Consider the following 19,584-nt stretch of genomic DNA (forward strand, 5'->3'; position numbering starts at 1 on the left):
GAGCCCATATCACAGCCGCTTCTCCCCCGGTTATATAGAGATGCGCTGTGTGTACTAGTGGCGTTAGGGGGCGGGGCAGGTGATGTCACAGCAGCTTAAGTAGAAGGGTATTGGAAACTCAGTCACTAGTGCACCAAGAGTCTCTGCAGGAGAAGAATGTATTTTTACCTAGCAATCATGATGCTGAACGCAATGTCAGAACGAGAAGCCAATACGCTATTATAGATTTTATATAGAGCGTCACAGTGTAACGGAGTGACCACGAGACAGCCTTGTCGGCTGACGATTAGAAAAGAAAGTCGAGAAGGATAAGAATGTGTTGGTTCAGACCGCAATATCCATTCAGGACAGACAATCTCTTTCACATGGAACGGATTGAACAATGTGCCCTAATGCACATATTATATACATCACTTATTCATAACATAAATATAAAGTTCAAAGAGAAGAAGAAGTGGCAAATATCATGTGATGTAGAGTTTCAACAGAATTTCCTCACAGTCATTACACAATCATGGGACGGATATTATCTTGGGGGTAGGACGCAATTTTATTTTAATCCCCCTGGCAAGAATGCTAAGGAAACTAACACTACTTTACTACAATGTCTGATAATTGAATGGTGGTACATTGTATAAGGTACCAGCCCTTTTCACAAGGATTATTGCCGATTGCAACACTCAGACATTAAAATGAATGCATCTTCCAAAGTACAAATTAAGTACCCCTATTTTGGGGTAAAAGGGATTCGCTCGTATGAGATCATTCTCATATCTCCACCAATCACAGAACACGGTCACAGAGTCTTGTGACATTTCTACTCTCGGACTGCAAAGACAGCTACTGACCTACCACTATATCTACTGACAGGTTGCAGATCTGGAGAGGTCTAGGGGGCACTGACAGACACAAAGGTTGTTCGTTTGATATATTAACAGCACTGGCTGCTGGTGACTGAAGGATGGAGCCCATGGTATGTTATTAGGAAACTATAGATAAAGCATAAAATGACCCATTAAATATGTAAACGTTTCCATATCTTGATAGATTGCCAATGTCACAAACCGTAAACAAGATGGTCATCCAAGTACATCTCTTCCATTCTGATCGTCAGGACAGGAAATCACGGGTCCGTATGAGACGTGTACTCCACAAGACTTTACTTAAAATGTCCTAATTTTATATAAATTTCATCTATAGCTTCCTCCAATATAAAGAATATTAATTTATCTTACTCCACATGAAACTAGACAGGGGAATTAACAAACACTTTGTAATCTGGAGCAATTAAGCAGTTTGGGGGGGGAGTAACAGCCAATAGCTGCATTAGAGAGTTTATATTAAAAAGGAAATTATACTCCTCTGCATTCCACCATCTACATAGCAGGGATTACTGTCCCTGTAGAGGACACGTGATCACAATCCACTCTGCATCCAGAACAATAGTCATCTGCAAATTTGCATTTACTAACCAAACCAGCAGCTTCTACACTGCTCGCTGTATAAGAAACCGGGCAAAGGGACCTAATTATAGTGGACTATTTACTACCTGTATTAAAGATATTCCAACCTCTAACATGGGGGGGGAGAGAATGAATATTTTAGCTATGGATTTACACTCTCTCAGTGCAGGCTATGAGCATAAGGATCACTTCGTATCTGTCTTTGCATGACATTTTCGGACCACACCCCAATAAGTTATATTACAATCCACCAATAACAGACTCGCCCACTGCCAATGAACCATTGTATGGCGAAATAATCTGTACATCAGAACACCACTGTCAGGAAAGAGAGAAAGGGATTATGGTAAAGTGACACAAACAAAGGCAATACTCTGACATGGGCAAACCCTTAAAGTAATACCAAGCAGTATTCAAAATAAGAAAACATTGTCCATATAAGTATTTTCTCAGCGCGCAAAAAGGTAGCGGTTGACAGCATAAAAAATAAAGTTAAAATCGGGGCTAAACTAACGCAAGATGCGACGTACAGCGGTCAGGGCGGCTTCGGGACTCACCGTCAGGTTCCAGTTGATGTGAGGGACCCGTTCGTGCAGGGACAGGCTGAACATGAGCAGGAGGACGCCGGTCACCACAAAGGCGCTACAGCTGACAAATTCAAAGAAATACAATCCTTCGCAGGGCGAGCACTCCATGATGGTCTCAATGCAGATAAATGCCAGCAGAGCCAGGATCTGTGTCAGATAAAGACATACATTGGTTATCGACAACGTGGAACAGTCGCTAAGAATAGAGGTACACAGTTAACGAGAATTCTACAAGAGCGTTTGTAGCAATGGTAACAGGACATGTAAGTGGATAAATGATACAAAGATAAAGTAACCCCCCATATAATGCACTTTTTGTCACTCGCTTTAGGATATCCAAGTCCAAACCAAGTTTCCCATTTTCACAATGCATTTTTTTTTGGCAGGGAATAACTTTTGATTTTAATCTACACAAAAGATTTAGAAGAGAATACCAACCACACTGGTGCATTTGAATAACCATCACCCCTTTCTTTAGGCATATCTATTCATATCATGATATTCTGGTGGTGCTACCAGTCATGACCACCTAGTAAACACATTAAAGATGAAGAAAGAAAAAAAAAGTTGGTAATTTTTATGATACACAAGGGGATACTATTAAAACTTAAATTTTTATTGGTATTCTTAGTTAGTGAGAACAACTTGATTATAATATCCTATATTAAATTAGAGAGACAGAAGTGTTCAAGATAGAGAGTGTGAACACAAATTATTAGAATACACAGTACAACCACTACAGTAATTAACAGTTATAGCATTGATCTTTAATAGCTTACTATATTCATCATATGTCAGTCCCATTTCAAATACTCTATTCTAAATCTTAGAAAGAACATAAAGCTGGAATTTATCCACTAGTAGAGCTTATAGTAATTCAGCCTATCCATAATGATTCTATTAATTAAGCCTCTTATAAATGCAAGATCATCAACATATAAAAGTATCTCTACATTCCGTCACAGAACATGAGCCTCTTTTTGGATAAGCAACTGTGGTCAACTTGTTCTATGTAGTTCTCAGGTTACAATCTTGGAAGGTTTCTCTATAGAGGATCATTCTGTAACCGTGTAGTTGGAGGATAATTGTATGTAGATTCCCGACCATGGCCTTATCTGTGAGGAGTTTGTATGTTCTCCCCGGGTTTGCGTGGGTTTCCTTCAGTTTCCTCCCACACTCCAAAAACATACTGGTAGGTTAACTGGCTGCTATCAAATTGACCTTAGTCTCTCTTGATCTGTGCGAGAAAAAATGGTGCCCCCCAGGTCTCAAATTTATCCAAACGAGCATAAAATATTCATAAACTGCTCTCCCCTTCAGTATTTCACCCTGGGCGGTCGCCTCTATCGAACAGCCCTAGATACGGCCCTGATGTTAGGGAATTTAGATTGTAAGCCCCAATGGGGCAGGGACTGATGTGAGTGGGTTCTCTGTACAGCGCTGCGGAATTAGTGGCGCTATATAAATGCATACCTTCCAACTTTCCCGGTTTAGGTGGGACAGTCCCGATTTGAGGGCTCTTGTCCCTCCATCCCCATCAAGACAGATTTGTCCCAATAGATGGGAAAGCTGGGTGGTATGCCACGGTGAGCCGGTGTCTCTGGTGCCTGCGGCAAGCGAAAGGGGATTTTTGGGGATGGGAGGGGTGTTGGGGATAGCCTAGCGCTTAAGAGCGCAGGACACAGCCCCAGGTTGTGTAATCACGCCTATTGCACTGTGGCCACACCCTCTAACATGACAGACACGCCTGAAATTTTGGTCACTAGCAGACAATGTGCTGGGACAGGAATGGTTGTGTGTTCATATAGTTTTACAAGCACTTATCGTGCTGATCAGAGGGAAGGTTACAAGTACTAAAAGCAGTCCAGGTATGAACCAGAATAGTACAATACACTGTTCAGCGTTTAAGAGTTAAACCTCCTCCCACAACTCGCATTGTCCTAAGATAATGCAGTAATTTCAGCTACTGTGACATCACTGGCCCCGCCTCAGTGTTTGAGTCCACCAATCCGAGCAACGCAATTCTGCCAACAAACCTGCCCAGTTGTCAGTCACTTTGTGTGCCCTGTTAAAAGAAGCCTCCAATTCATGGCATATTTACATTTAAGACACTCCATTTATTTCATATATCTAATTTAGCTCAGTAATAAGCAGCCTTTCACATACATTAATGTCAAATAATGGCATTACTTGGAAATCAAGGGAGATTTATGAAGTTTGTTTCATACAGAGCCGACACCACAGTATTCCTAAAATGGTTTCATAAATGCACCATATACACCACTATACACCACTGTGCTGTGGGAGGACCCCGTTCCTTCTACTATCTAACTCTCAGTCTGTGGCTTTTGCTAATTTCCTCTTCACATCAGAACACTGCCCTGTCACACACACAGCTCAGTGTCTGCTGCTTTGCACATCCCTATTGGCTTCAGGTTGTTCTATCCCCACCCACTTTTAAACAGAGGTCATCCCAGGCGAGCAGGAGCTGAACATTAAATACAATAAGGACCCTTGTCACATGCACCTTAAAGAGTGACTAGAAAAAGTTCTGCTCGTAGCACAATTAGATTAAGTTATAAATTATGTTTAAGACACCAGTGTAGATTCATAAACAAAAAATATTATTGAGAACAAGGTTTCTCCTTGTAACTAGACAGCTTCCATTTAAGAGATCCATCCCCGAGGAAGAGCAGTCACAAAGAATTAAGGCTCCCAAATGAGGGAAGCGGAGAAGTTAAAATTTCCTTTTCAGAGTGTCAAAACAATAAATCACAAGGATAGAGACACAGACGCCCACTCGGCATCAGCAGACACCTCTGGTAACCGGGGAGTTCTTTGAAGTATAAAATCATTTAAAATTCATGACAGCTTTATACGGGATGAGGCGATGGGGACTTCAAGGGAACCGCTTCAAAACAAAGAGGCGTCAAAATCAGCTCGACTGTTTATTGTATTGCTTCATGTTACAGATGGGATGGAGTCACATTCTTTATCCCACAAGTCATTTAATGAAGTATTTTGTGTCCAGAGGACACATGACTGAGGGTCTGCAGTGGAAACGGAACTTACCACAAAACGTCGGTCTAAGTTATCAAAATTGTGTACACACAGTAAATCAATTTAGGGGGTCACAACCCAAAATGAGAATATAAAGCGGTATCTTGCAAAACTCACAGTTCCATGTAAGATTTTATAATGGCATTGTATGTATGGTTGCCACTTATACGCCACTATTTTATGCTTCCCCCACTTTTGGAGAAGACCCCCGGATGGAGATATGGCTTTTGTAGGCTGAACCATTAAGCAGCCAACGTGCCAAAAACCAGTGACATCACTGAGGCACTCCCCAATGTTCATGACGTACAGGCTCCTAGTGAGCTCATAGGCCATATCCCATACTTGCCAACTCTCCAGGAATGTCCGGGAGACTCCCGAAATTCGGGTCGATCTCACGGGCTCCCGGGATAGCTGGCAAGTCTCCTGCATCCCGCAATTGCAGGGCTAAAATGACGCGATTCCAGGTGAATTGTGTCATTTTGGCCCTGCCCCAAAACTGCGAATTTGTTGCTGCGGGACCCAAAACAACGCATTTGGCTGCGCCCCGCCCCCTCCCTCTAGACACACCCTTTTCCCGAATACAACTTGCCAAAAGTAGGCAAGTATGCCACATCCTCAGGACTATTAGGTCAGCTTACAAAATGGCCGCCTCCACAAGTACCTGAAACATCTCATCTCATCCACCACCTGCCCTCAATGACATCACTGTATGTGCAGAGATGTGGAAGATTTTTAAATCTTGCTTAAAGTATATTTTACTAGGTAAACACTATACAGTTTTGAACAGAGTATATTTGTATACATGGGGGGTATTAATGGAGCACATTCACAAGCGACTGCACTTAACGATTATTGCATATAACAAAGAGGTCTCCCTAAAACTTTCCACTCATCACTTTAAGCCCCGCCCTGATTTTATCACAACCCCTGCCCTTTTGCCCCAAGACCGACGGGGAGAAAGAACCCAATGGGGCACGTCTGGGGAGCCGCAGGTGAAGACATGTTGGCTCAGAGGCCTCTGTGGCCCATTACTGCTCTAACAGATACCTGCATTTTGGATGCTCACGGTTATTCTGCAGGCTACCCATATAAGGTGAAAACTCCCACAAGTAACGCGGTCAATTAAATTCCCCCTTAGGGGAATGTGCGCAGAGAAAATACACCCGCTGGACGTTTGCAGCCAAAATACCAAATATTTAAAATAGATTTAAAAATAAATAAAAATATACCCACTGCCTACTCGCACTGGAGGCAGACATTTTGTGGACTGTACACATTCATGAAAAAGCAGTCAATCAACTCGCAGGAAATTAGTACATAGGCACTCATTGATTTTCCTAGTGCATGGAAACGGCTGCATCCATTGTGAGTTGGGGACAAATAAACTTTGAGGATCAGAACGGAGAAGAGCACATTGCTGCAAACTAGGATGTCACGAGTTCAGTCTGCCCACAAAAGTATTTTTAGCTCCAATAAACATTTCCAGCCCAAACATCAAACGCTGAACAGAAATGTACACTCTCCTCAGGAGACATCCTGCATAGCTGCTAACATTTTAGATGAATTGCTGCTGGGAAGAGGCATCTAAGCACAACATGTGCGATACTGCTTAGTCAGACCCTGGGCTACTGCAATCCCCATCTACCGGTTTACATACTGTTCTCAATACATGTATAGAGCACAGAACAAGAAGATAGTGATAATCACATCTAACACTTAGAGTAATTATACTGTGCACTTGGTCAAGAATACAAAATAGGGACATTTAGAGCCACACCTATATAGGTCGTCGGACTGGCCCGTCAAAATTAGGCATAATTGGAAACTATAATCATCACCATTTATTTCTATAGCGCCACTAATTCCGCAGCGCTGTACAGAGAACTCATTCACATCAGTCCCTGCCCCATTGGAGCTTACAATCTAAATTCCCTACACAGACACACAAGGGTCAATTTTGTTTGCAGCCAATTAACCTACCATTATGTTTTTGGAGTGTGGGAAGAAACCAGAGCACCCGGAGGAAACCTATGCAAACACGGGGAGAACATACAAACTCCTCACAGGTAAGGCCATGGTTGGGAATCAAACTCATGGCCCAGTGCTGTGAGGCAGAAGTGCTAACCACTTAGCCACCGTGCAGCCCCTATGCAATAGAAGAACGTACAGAGTCGCAGTGCAGCCCCCACTTTGTTGAACAAAGTTCCTTTCAATAACGGAGCAGAGGCGACCTTGGCCAATCTAGCTACACCAACACTCCGCGATTGGGCATGCCTCCAGCGGACATCCGTGCAAAGCAACGGAGGAGGTGGTCAATATGGAGGAAAGAGTGGGACATCAGATAGTATTTATAACTTACAGGTAGTTATGTCAACAGTGGTGCTGAAATATTGACTTTTGTATTAACCAACCTATAACTGTTCTATGCTCTCACCGTACCGCTAAAAACTACCAAAGCAGCATAGACCAGAATGGTGGATTCATGTTTTATCTCCCACCTGCCACCAAATGGTCATAACACAAACCAAACTTCTCAACAATGATTACAATCAGTCTCAGGAATCACTGTTCAGTAAGTCTCTAAAGATTCTTCTGCTTGCGGCCTCATCAGGAGACGTTTGAGCCCCCACGGCATTGATGTGTCTCCCAGGTGAGTCAATGACAATCTCGTGTCTCGTGGTGAAACAGTTCCCTCAGGAAGTTTTTTGGCTACAGTCGTTTTAGGGTTCATTAACCCTTTTCCTCCATTAGGAACCTGCTAGTCTGTTTGTTTTCTGTCCATCGCTGTGTAGGACTTGACTGTTCAGCAAGTGCTGTATCCTTGGCTGGATTCCATGTTCCTTCACACCATAAAATCACATTTTCACCACCCTGAAATGGCTGTATAAGGTTTAGCTCATAGTCAAAAAAAATTATTTTTTTTCCCGGTTTACCTGTGCCAGCAGCAGTGGTACTGGGATAACCGTTGTCTTGTAGAATAAAAGCTGAGGTGATGTTGGAGTCTTCCCAAAAGTAACTGGGCTGGAGCTGATCCAATATCTTCAATTGGGGTCTATATCCAGTTCCACTGAGACAGGTATGGGGTTTTTCCTGTCAGCCTCTGCTTTCTTTAGCATTAAACAGTCTGTTCCCCTCTCTGCATTATCCCGTTAGGCGAAGGATAATGGGGATTAATATGATATTGCAAAACCCCCAATCCCAGAGAAAGAGCTCAACATTCCTTTGATCTAAATTGTGGACCATTGTCTGAAGGGAGAAATTCTGGAATTCCAAAGACATAGCGATATAAGTATGTACACCCTACTCCTGCTAGATGGGACAGAAATAGAAAAGTAATCTGTATAGGGACACTCTGCAATCCAATGTAAGTCATCATTTTATTAATGTATTAAAATGTTTGTATTCCGCCTAAGAAGAAAATAGCCTCAAACTAGCAAAATATTAAACTAAACGAATAGCGTGTTATATGCAGCAGTCAGTCAGTCTCACTTGATCTATCCAGTCACGTCATCTGCCAGACTGCACCGTTAGTTGTAGGGCAGCTACAGAACGTTTAGTTTTGCATCACAGTAAAAGGTGACAGGACATTAAGATAAATGAATAGAAGCAATGACTGTGGTTCTGACATGTAATGAATAGTATGTCAACAATGCCAACAACAAATAAATGTAGACTCCCTTTGCAAAATCTCTCTGTTGGGGAGACTAGTATGACTGTAATTATATGGCAGGACCATATTTGGCCCTGCCATATACACATTTGTATTACAGCGCTTAAGGTTGTTGATAGGAGAGGAGATTATCTGATCTCTGAGTAAGTGCCCTCCCTGTACATTATGGCAAAGGGAGAAAAGGGAGGGGGGGGGGTTTGTGCCATGAACACGCAAGCTGAAACAAGGGGCAGCTCAAAACTTCTCTGCTCACTACATTATGTCACGGGACTGTGGTTGCCGTGGAAGTCACATGACACTTACCAATATGTGTGGCCATCAGATGATGGATATTTTATGTTATCATCCAATCAAACTGTATGAAAATTTAAAAAATGCACGGTTAAGTTTTATGGACCGTTTATATAAGAGTAAAAAACAAACTTTTACCTTAAACATTTACGGCAGCCACAAAAGTCAGGATCACACTGTAATCTTATACAATAGTTTCAACACAATGACTTGTTGACAGAATGACAATGACACAAGACATCTGGTGTCAAAGAACAAACTGGCTCCACTGGTAAATTAAAAAAAGAACAACTTTGAAACTATTTGAAGAGGCTCCATTTTTTCCCCCATGTGAAGAGTTATTGCTATTTACAGGAGGGCAGATCTAGAAAAGCAGCAAGTTCTGCCTTGGAGTACACACTGCCTGGTCTTAGAACAAACAGCGGCATTTTTGAAAAATCTAAAAATATCTAGGATGATAATAAACATTGGTCACCATCATAATTGCCTACGCCCCGGAATGTCCGGGAAACCCCTGGAATTTTGCTGCAACTCAGGAGAGAAGACAAAGGCCCTGTTCTTGTTCAGAGGACCCACCCAAAAACGCTAGCTGTGCATGCAGGTGATGACTAGATCAGTCAGAAAAGGAAGATCTGTGTGTTAAATGTATTGGCAGAAACCTATTATCAGGGCACTTGTGCCGTTATATGTAATAGGTGTCAGCGGCGTTGGTGATAGATATTAAACTACAAGAAGCTTTTAGACTTAACCAATTTGCTGGTTTCATTTCAGAACTTGTAACAGATGATATATACACATATACAGTTGCTCACAGTTGATACTGACTGCAATAGACAGGCATTATGACAACATTATGCAGTTGATGTACTTAACACTATTATAGTACATTAACATATGCAGCTGGTAAGCTTATATTGTGGACAATGTCAGACAACAGGTTGCTTATATATATATTTTTGTGCCTCTGGTCACTTTATCTATATTTAAGTTTAACACAAAAAGGATGCATGCTCCAGTTATGACATCTTTACAGTTCAACCGTCACTGGAAGAACCAGCTGAGAGCACAACTTCCTGTCTGTGCATGCTCAGTAGAACAATGCGGACGGTTGCCCCACTTCCTGTCTTCACTAGACCATAGGGGACACCGCTACCAAGATGGGTGAAGGAGCGTAGTGCTTCATGTTAACAAAATGGGGTAGGGATATCTGTGAAAGAGAAACTCTTGAGCCTGAAGTTAATCCTTACAGAAGGAGGGGGGGGGGGGGGGGGGGGAGAAGGAAAAAGGTCTCTACAGGGGGTGTTTAGTAGAGATTTTTCTGTGCAAATGGGGCATATTGCTGCAAAATAGGGGATACATGTGCACAAGATCAATATCTGCAAAAAGAGGACGAGAGAAGAAAACCGTGTGATTAAAAACAGAACACTACCTAGATGACAGGAGTTGTCGGAATTATAGTTGACCATATAAATAACACACGTCCCTTGGGCGGGGCAGGACACACCCCACCAAAAAGGTGTGGTTTACATAACCTCTCAGAAATTATTTTTAAAAATTTGGCAAGCATGGTCAAAACATATCACAACTGCAATTTCCCGCTGCCTCCTTAAGGTTTCAGATTCTGGTGCAAAAGTCGATATTCCTTAATTTAGAAAACGGCATTTGTTTTTGTACATACAAAGCTGCCAAATTTACGCAAGTGGCGCCAGTTCTTATAAACGGATATTCAGAGGAGCGGCAGTAAGTTAGACAAGCAGAGATCTGTAAACCAGAAAACAAGTGTGAAGGTTATGATAAGATAATTACTAGTTTCCTTCCTACTCAGATAATAACATAGCTGTAAATAGTAATTGTTTGTTATCTATAGCAACAATGTTCAAAACCAGTCTCCTCTGATAGACGTTATACGCCAGGCTTGGGCAAAACTGACCGCTGGACGCAGTAGAGATGAACACGGGGACTGACGATCGCTATGGAGAAACGCGCCAAGTGCGAACACTGGTTTATATTTACAGAATATTTACTTTCCCGGCATTACATCATCCGTACTATGGTAAACCCTGTACGTAGTTTATATCCTAACCAAATGTGCACACAAAACATCACTAGGCCATGTTATAACTAAAAGTTGCCCTTTGTGGACTTTTTTCCCCCCCCTACCTGAACAGTTTTCATGTTTTGTTATTGGTTACGTCTTCTCTGTATTTGTACAAACCGCCAGCGCTACGGAATCTGTGGTGCCCTATAAATTATTATTAACATAATGTTTGTATGCCGGATATACTGTAGTCTACCCTAGTGAATTGCATATGTATGTTTGGGGGACTGACAAGGAGCTTTTTTTTGTAGTATAGTAGTGTAAATATTTTTTAATTTATGCCCATTGTATAGGGGATAAACCCTGAGCCACATTGTTCCAGGATTCTTCCAATACTTTGATGCAATTAGTGTAACACAAGACATTCACCCCAAAATATAGTCCACTCGTTCTCCTGGGTGTAGCAGTACCAAACGTGTACTTTACACAAGTCGTGATGCAGTTATAGAGGTAGGTACATGGCTTCATTTAAAATAAAATTACAATATTCTACAACTGCATCTGATGGGAGGAAGGGAAGAGTGCGCTTGTTGTGGGTGAACAAAACTTGGGGTGTTGGCTCCTTTGTAATGGGTTTGGGCAACATTAATCCTGAGTGATATGGCCATACTCACATGACACCCAGGATTTTAAATGACCAGCAAAAGTAGCTTTATGTCCTGGTATTTTCAAAGCCACTGCAATTATGCAGCTGTTGGAGAAGGCCTATGCAGATAACAGCATCCCCCTCCTCTCCTTCAGCTGCAGGTAACGTTAGATACGCTCTGCTCGAGAGTGCATGTAACCAACAAATACTGCTAGCCAGGGTTTTTTTGGAAAAATTTCGTTTTTGGGGTCCATCGAGTCAACTTTAACTTTTTCTGTTTTTTTCGTTCTGTTTTTAAAGACTTGGTAACATACTGGACGAGCTGCTGAATTTTTTACCCAGGACGACTTTCCTAACCAGTGTGCATCACTCCTTTGGAAGTGGAGGGGTTAATTACAGAGCCCGCCTTTCCCAACGCCAATGTAAATTTGCCAATGGTGTTTAAATACAAGGGATTTAAATTTACGAGACAGAACGGTTTATTTCTGCAGCATGAAAACGGTTTCCAAAGATTTTCAGACTCCAAAGTATACAAATCTTTTGAGAGGAAAGAAGGATATTCACGGCTTCTGGTCCTGCTTACAATAAAATATGTCTGACATATTGTTCCAAGAGTGGGGAAATATCCCGCCGGCTCCTGAATTCTATGTTTTGTCCTCTCCTGCCCTCTAATCTAAAGGAGAAATTATCGCGCAGAACACTTAAAATGTACTGTTTACTACACCCAGCAGAGGATGGATTTTAGTTTTTTTAAGGAGAATGCACCCTATCAATTCACTAGGAATTAGTGCAACACTTTGTTCCTCGCATCTCAGCGTTATCCTTAATTCCTAGTGATCTGATCTGGCTGTATTTAGTTCCACAAAATAGGAAAAAAAAATGGGGACGGCAATGGGAACAAATGCAAATCCCATCTTTAAAGCAAACAGGCATTGGTCTTCAAAAATAAAGATTACAGACTCTTCCATTCTAAAGCAACACGTGCCATCATTTTTAAATTATTTTCTGAACAAAGTGCAAATAAGGACGACTAAATAAGAACTAGTTTTATTTACACTAGAGAAGAGATGTTTGAGACGTAACACAAGCAAAGTGTATAAATACATTTTTGGCCCGCATAGGAAGCTCTTTGGCCACCCACTGAGCATCTGGTCTACAGTGATATCACCAACCCTTGAAGTTAGAGGAATAGACGACATCATTGTGAAAAGGGATCTTTACAGTAAGAGCAGTAGAACTATGAAATGAACTACAAGAATTTGATCCGATTTGGGATTTTGAGGACACCAGGTCGAACTTTATAAATGCGTTTGTTTTTTCCCCAACCTACAAATGTATACCCAATTCCCATGTACTTGTTATATACAAGGACAAAAGATTTTGATATTATAGTTACACATCCTGAGGGTATTTTCTCCTTTGCAGATCTGAAGCAGAGATTGGCTTCAGGTGTAGGCTCAGAGGCAGCATTTTGAATTTTGATTTAAAGCTTTAACACACGGACAGTGAAAAACACTGCTTAAAATATAGATGCAACAGGTCCATTTATTCACATAAATTTTCGGATTGTGTCAAAGCAGTTTTTCCTACGGTTTAAGGATGTACGATGAAATACTGAGCACAGAGGCCTTACAGAAGTGCAGGTTCAAACTAACTATCTTCCCACAGTTTCAAATGCTACCAACATGCTCGTAGAGAAGACCACCGACCTCTGCCTGGATGAGGCAGACATTACCCGGCTTCTGGCTTTGCCCATAACATATGCAGACATAATTCAGCACAAGATTAGTGCACAGAAGGAAACAGGGCGCTCGCTCAAAGATGGATCCAACACCACATTCCTCAGTCTGGGCTGTTCTTTCCCTCGTTCAACCACAAGCCCATTTATTCCTGGAACGGCAGAGCGGTTTTTTTCTCCTACAGCTGCTAGAGTATTTAGGGCCGACTTCTCCGTATCTCCAGTGTGCAGACAGCAGCTTCCTGTCACAGTAGTTAGGGACAGCGGTTTGGTGACTATTACAGTGAATATCACACTTGCTCAATAAATTTTAAAAAAATGAATAGAAAAAGAAGCCACAAAATACCAACGACTCAGGAGAACGCTCCCTGCAACATTTGCTTAATGTATTCTGGCACAGAAACATTTGGCAAGAGGCAAACTTGGCTCCTGGGTAAATTACCTGTTGACACATATCTTGAGGCTGTGTAAAGAGATGCACATGGGAATTACAATTTCTATTTACAGAAAAGGGAAGTTATTATCCAATGTATATTTTTCACAAGTTGCATTAAAATATATTAATGAGTAAATAAATGTTTTTAAGACCGAACATATTATTTGACAATACCCTAAAGCTTTATAGGGCCAAGAAGTATATTTTTATTGCAAGAGAAGAGGATGTTGCTTTGTACTACAGTACAATGGTCAACTACAGTGGAGGCAGACTTTTTGGCTGAGCAACTATTTATGAGTGGAGCCGGCCTTCAAAGTTCAGGTCAATTATAACAAGCAAGAACAGCACCTGTATATGTGAAACAAATGAAAAAATTAAGCACCTTGCAAAAGTTTGCATTTCGTATTCATCTGCATTGTGAACATGCTTGTGTTATGTATGCAACTGGTATAAATGTCCCTAAGATTTTCAGCTATGTGTACTGGGATTGTGATCCCTCTGTAGGAAACGATCAATGCACTAATCCAGCAGGCTAGGTCCAATGCCATATCTAGCAGAGATTGTCCGAAACTGGATAACCCCTAAAGAGACCTTGAAAATCTAAGTGGCTATACTGTATAAGCATTTTTTGCCTCATTATACATTTCAATTGACAAACAGAATTAACACTACTATAGACTGTTTCTCTTGCTAAGAGAGTTTGTTAGATTAGTGGTATCCCCCAGTTCTCCAACTTAAGAGGCTGTGCGGAACTTTCAAAGGGACAGTTGTACCAGTGTCTGCAGACACGCCGAGCAAACTGTTCACAATCGTATCTCCAGTAGGTCACTCGCCACAGAAGGTCTGATGCCGCAAGCATCATATCAATTCTTTACAACTCCCTTATTCCTGCCTAGGTGTGGGCAATAATTTAGATCCAAAAGGACCGGTCTAACATTCCAGGATCCATTAAATACTACATTTTTTTAAATGGTATAACGTCCCAACTAGGCTCTGCACACAGTGGCCTAATGGTTAGCACTTCTGCCTTACTGCACTGGGGTATTGAGTTCGATTCCCAACCATGGCCTTATCTGAGTGGAGTTTGTATGTTCTCCCTGTGTTTGCCTGGGTTTCCTACGGGTGCTCCGGTTTCCTCCCACACTCCAAAAACATACTGGTAGGTTAATTCGCTGCTATCAAAAAAATTGACCCTAGTCTCCCTGTGTCTGTGTGTGAGTGTATGTCTACATTAGGAAATTTAGACTAAGTTCCAATGGGGCAGGGACTGATGCGAGTTCTCTGTACAGCGCTGCGGAATTAGTGGTGCTAGATAAATAAATGATGATGATGATCCAATGCTTCGGACACTTTCGTGAAACTGTGGCCGACGGGTGTCTTTACAGCACATCTGGTGGAGCTATCCCAAAATCCAACCACTGTGGACGGATATTATAGATTTGATTCCCATCATTACGGGCATTATCATTCCCCATAACTCAAAATTTTACGTCCCCTGCTAACTCCAGACACCCCTAGACACACAAAAAATGATCAAATATTTTTATAGAGCAACTACCTGCCATATAGTTGAGTCCTGAGAAAGACCCAATCCCCCCACACTATCCATGATCTGTACCCACATTTGTCAGGTTTATGAAATGTAAAACTGAGGAACTTCTGAGTCCTTCCATAAGATTTGGGCACCTCGGAACGCCTTCCACAGTCAGCCCCTACTGAACCTATCAGACTGCCCCCCATCCCCCTCCTTCCCCAGTTCTCTTCCAAAAAAATGTTGATACTTTTGGTTGTAGCTTATAAGAACCACTTTGTGAATTGCTTTTGTTTCTCATCTTCACTTTTGATATTTCTTCAAATAGCCTTTAATTAAAACAGTTAAAGTGAATAAACCAGGACCAAAGACCTCTCCATTGTGCCAGCTCTGCAAATGACCCCACTAAAGTATTGCTTTTAGTGGACGATTCACATTTGGCTCAAAGATTGTAAATCACCACGATGCACAAAATGATTAAAGGGAAAAGACGGTAAGTAGACCATCTAAGTCTCCATCTTCCCATCCTGTCAGTTCATTGCTAAAAAAAAATCCTCAACAAGCCTGTAGAATTTGGCTCTTAGGGTCGACATAAAAACAATTGTGTTCTCAATGTTTTGCTCCCTTCCAATAAACACCTCTCACTCACTGCTCATCCGTTCCTAAACTATTGTGAGTCGCTGTGTGTTCTGTGTAATTCCGACGACAAAAAGGCACTCACTGAGTATTCTGCTTTCCAGACAATCTCTGATGCAGAAAGGAATTTGCTCTCTACATAAACTAATTGTTTTCCTCACATATTGTAACCAGGGAACCACTGGGCTTAATCCACAGTATATTTATTCACCATGAGACATAATCAGTAGTGTAAGCTGTATGGGTTTCGCTTTTGCACAGAAACGACCTTTGAGAAGGGGAAGGAGGTATAATTTATAATGTATATTGTAACACATAGTGCTATTCAAAAGTCAACTTATTGCACAGTTGTAACAATGAGTTATAAGTTAATACGCTAGTAGTAAAATGTTCTTTGTTCTAAAATTGACTGGCACACAACTTTTTTTTGTGAAATCCACAGCGAGATAAGGTGATCTGCATAGGTAAATGTGTTAAAAGATGGCCACTACAATGTGTGGTCCTCCACCAACAGCAAAAACTACCTTGGATTTGAATCATGCAAATTCTGTCAGCAGATGAAGGCCACTAAGCCAAGCTAGTCCTTTATGACCACCCACGTCTATGGCAAAATACGACACAGGTCCAAAGGTTCAGTGATTATGCCATCTTAATCAGTGTGACAAGTTCAGACTGCCCACACAGTAAGACTTTGGTTGGTCAATTTGATTTAAAATGACCAATCACCAATGTGGGGCACAACCTGGCCAATCAAGATGTGATTTGACTGGATCAGACATAGCAGGTAAAAGCGGTCAAATAATGCCATTGCCCTGTGTGTGGGGTCATCTTTACACCTTAAGGCAATACTACAATAATATGAGCGCACCCAACTAAGAAGGTCAGTGCAATTCAACCTCACGTTTATTGACATCACTTCCTGATCTACAGTCCTGCCAACAACCAGGTCGCTGCACATGTGACCAACATACAATCTTTCTTCTACAAACACCGCACAACTTATTCACGTAACATGTAGACAGCATCTATTAAGGGAGAGAGCACTAAATGTTTCTTGGACAAAATTAAAAACCTATTTCCTGCTATATAATACACTTTATTCTGGTTTAGTGGATACTTGGGAAATGCAAAATTTAGAATTCTGAGCAAGGAAATCTCCCCAGAACATCTTTAATTTGTTTCTGACTTGAAGGACGATTTGCACTGTCAGCGTAATTAAACCCATTTCTCATCAGTATTTTAAATTTAACACACACACTTACTGCACAGCAAAATATTATATTATCATCATCACCATTTATTTATATAGCGCCACTGATTCCGCAGCGCTGTACAGAGAACCCATTCACATCAGTCCCTGCCCCATTGGAGCTTACAGTCTAAATTCCCTAACATACACACACAGACTAGGGTCAATTTTTGATAGCAGCCGATTAACCTATGTTTTTGGAGTGTGGGAGGAAACCGGAGCACCCGGAGGAAACCCACACAAACACGGGGAGAACATACAAACTCCACACAGATTAGGCCATGGTTGGGAATTTAACTCAATACCCCAGTGCTGTGAGGCAGAAGTGCTAACCACTTCACCACCGTGCTGCCCTATTATACAATAAAATGGCAAAAAAAAAAAACATACTGCAGGAATAATGAGAACGAGATGCATCATATACACTATGGAGAGTAATAGCTGGACTTGTAGGAGACTAACTTTGTATATTCTTCTAAGTGCACCATCCTACCAGCTTCTGGGCACGTTGTGTATATTATTAAATGGGGTCAATGAACAGTGAAGGACAAGCTACCAGAGCAGTGTGCATAATATTTACAGATATTTGACAGGCTAAGCAGAAATAACCACACCTATCCAGTCTTATTACAACATCTGACAAAGTTCACACCGGCTACACAGCATTCATATTGATATTTAATAGAAAGTTGGGTCATGGGGTACTGACATGAACTTAATCTAAGCAATGCATGCGCCCCCCTCCCCATCACTCACCACTTGGCTGCATTTCAGGACCCCAAAGAGTGAGCGGATGTAGTCCATGTCACAGCTGATGCCCCTCCAGCCCTGGTTCTGTCTGACGGGCTCCGTGGTGGGCTGGTAAGGACTGCTGGCCCCTGAGACCATGGAGGCGGTGGACGCTTCTGCCTCAAACCCATCCATGTCCTCAGCCACTCTCATGCCTAGGGGGAGGGGGCAGCACTGAGTGGGGGCAGATCACCAGGGATGGGGGCCACAGTTTGCAGAATGCATGACACTGGTGATGGCACCACCAGCCTCTGAAGTGGGATGGGCACTTTCCCAGACCGTGGAGTGGGCACTTTATGCCTTGAGCCTTGTTAGAGCCACTTGGATAAACCCCACATCGCAATCACCCATCAAGCTGTTGCAGTGCCACCCTCAGGCAGTCCTATGGCACAGCCCCCGGGTCCTGGGGCTCCAACCAGCCCCCTGCAGACACCACGGGACTCCTAGACGCGCTGGGCCCCCCGCTCCGGTCTCCGGTCCTGTGCACTGAGCGCGCGTTCGCGCACCAAGGGACTGACGCGCTCTGCAGATAATCTGCGCTGACTCGCTGCGTCCAAACCAATCGCAGACTCGGCTCTTTGTGACTTCACGCGTAAGGTCATAGCGCTCTCTCCGCCCATACGCCCTGAATTTAACCCGTTCCTTTCCCGTGGATCTAGGTTACCCCAGTTTTAGGCAACCTGTTCTGCTCTCTAGCTGCTGTAGAACTACAATACCCTGCATGCCTTGCCTGGTATGCTGTCATTTGTAGTGCACAAGTCTGTTCAGCAACCCTACAATTTAATCACAATATAATATACTATTAGACACATGCATCTTGTAGCAATCCGTGGGGAAAGCATGTGCAGACATGAAGATGAAAACATAATTACTTTTATTAAACCACATATAAGGAGGTGTCGCCCTACATGACCTGGCACATGTTTCTTTCATTACAAAGCATCGATTTCACCTGCAATAACTTTTATTCATGACTGTCTCCATTTATTAAAAACAAACTAGTTTTATTTTGGTAGCAAAATAAAATAAATAATAAAATAAATAACATGCACAGTTTTTCGTATTGTGGCTTAAACATAATTATTTGTATGTTTTATTTACGAGGTCCCCTCTGCACTTCAGCAATGTTAGATCAGTAAACTAATATTTAGAGTGACAGTTCACTGGCACAGTGATGTCACCAGTTCATAAATAATTACTATTGATAATGAGGAATTAATTCAGTACTAACATTTTTGTAATACCAGTGATTTCTCCAAAGGTGCAGGGCAGATATCATCATCATTTATTTATATAGCACCACTAATTCCACAGCCCTGTACAGAGAACTCACTCACATCAGTCCCTGCCCCAGTGGAGCTTACAGTCTAAATTCCCTAACATACACACACACACAGACTAGGGTCAATTTGTTAGCAGCCAATTAACCTACCAGTATGTTTTTGGAGTG

General features: G+C 42.0%; 1 protein-coding gene across 2 annotated transcripts in view; it reads right to left on the reverse strand.

Moving 5' to 3' along the window:
* CMTM4 (CKLF like MARVEL transmembrane domain containing 4) overlaps window positions 1-18,702 on the reverse strand; it is a 128,227-nt gene extending 109,525 nt beyond the window's left edge. For both annotated transcript variants that reach the window (XR_012679565.1, XM_075189007.1), the window contains exons 1-2: window positions 18,102-18,702; window positions 2,021-2,197 (exon numbers count right to left, since the gene is read on the reverse strand). Coding sequence is in view for 1 of the 2 variants with exons in the window: in XM_075189007.1 (XP_075045108.1) it covers window positions 2,021-2,197; window positions 18,102-18,287 (363 nt within the window). In the remaining variant the exon portion in view is untranslated. The remainder of the gene's footprint in view (window positions 1-2,020; window positions 2,198-18,101) is intronic.
* Window positions 18,703-19,584: the final 882 nt, after the last annotated feature.

The sequence above is a fragment of the Mixophyes fleayi genome, chromosome 10 (genome assembly GCF_038048845.1).
Source record: "Mixophyes fleayi isolate aMixFle1 chromosome 10, aMixFle1.hap1, whole genome shotgun sequence".
Classification (NCBI taxonomy): Eukaryota; Metazoa; Chordata; class Amphibia; order Anura; family Limnodynastidae; genus Mixophyes; species Mixophyes fleayi.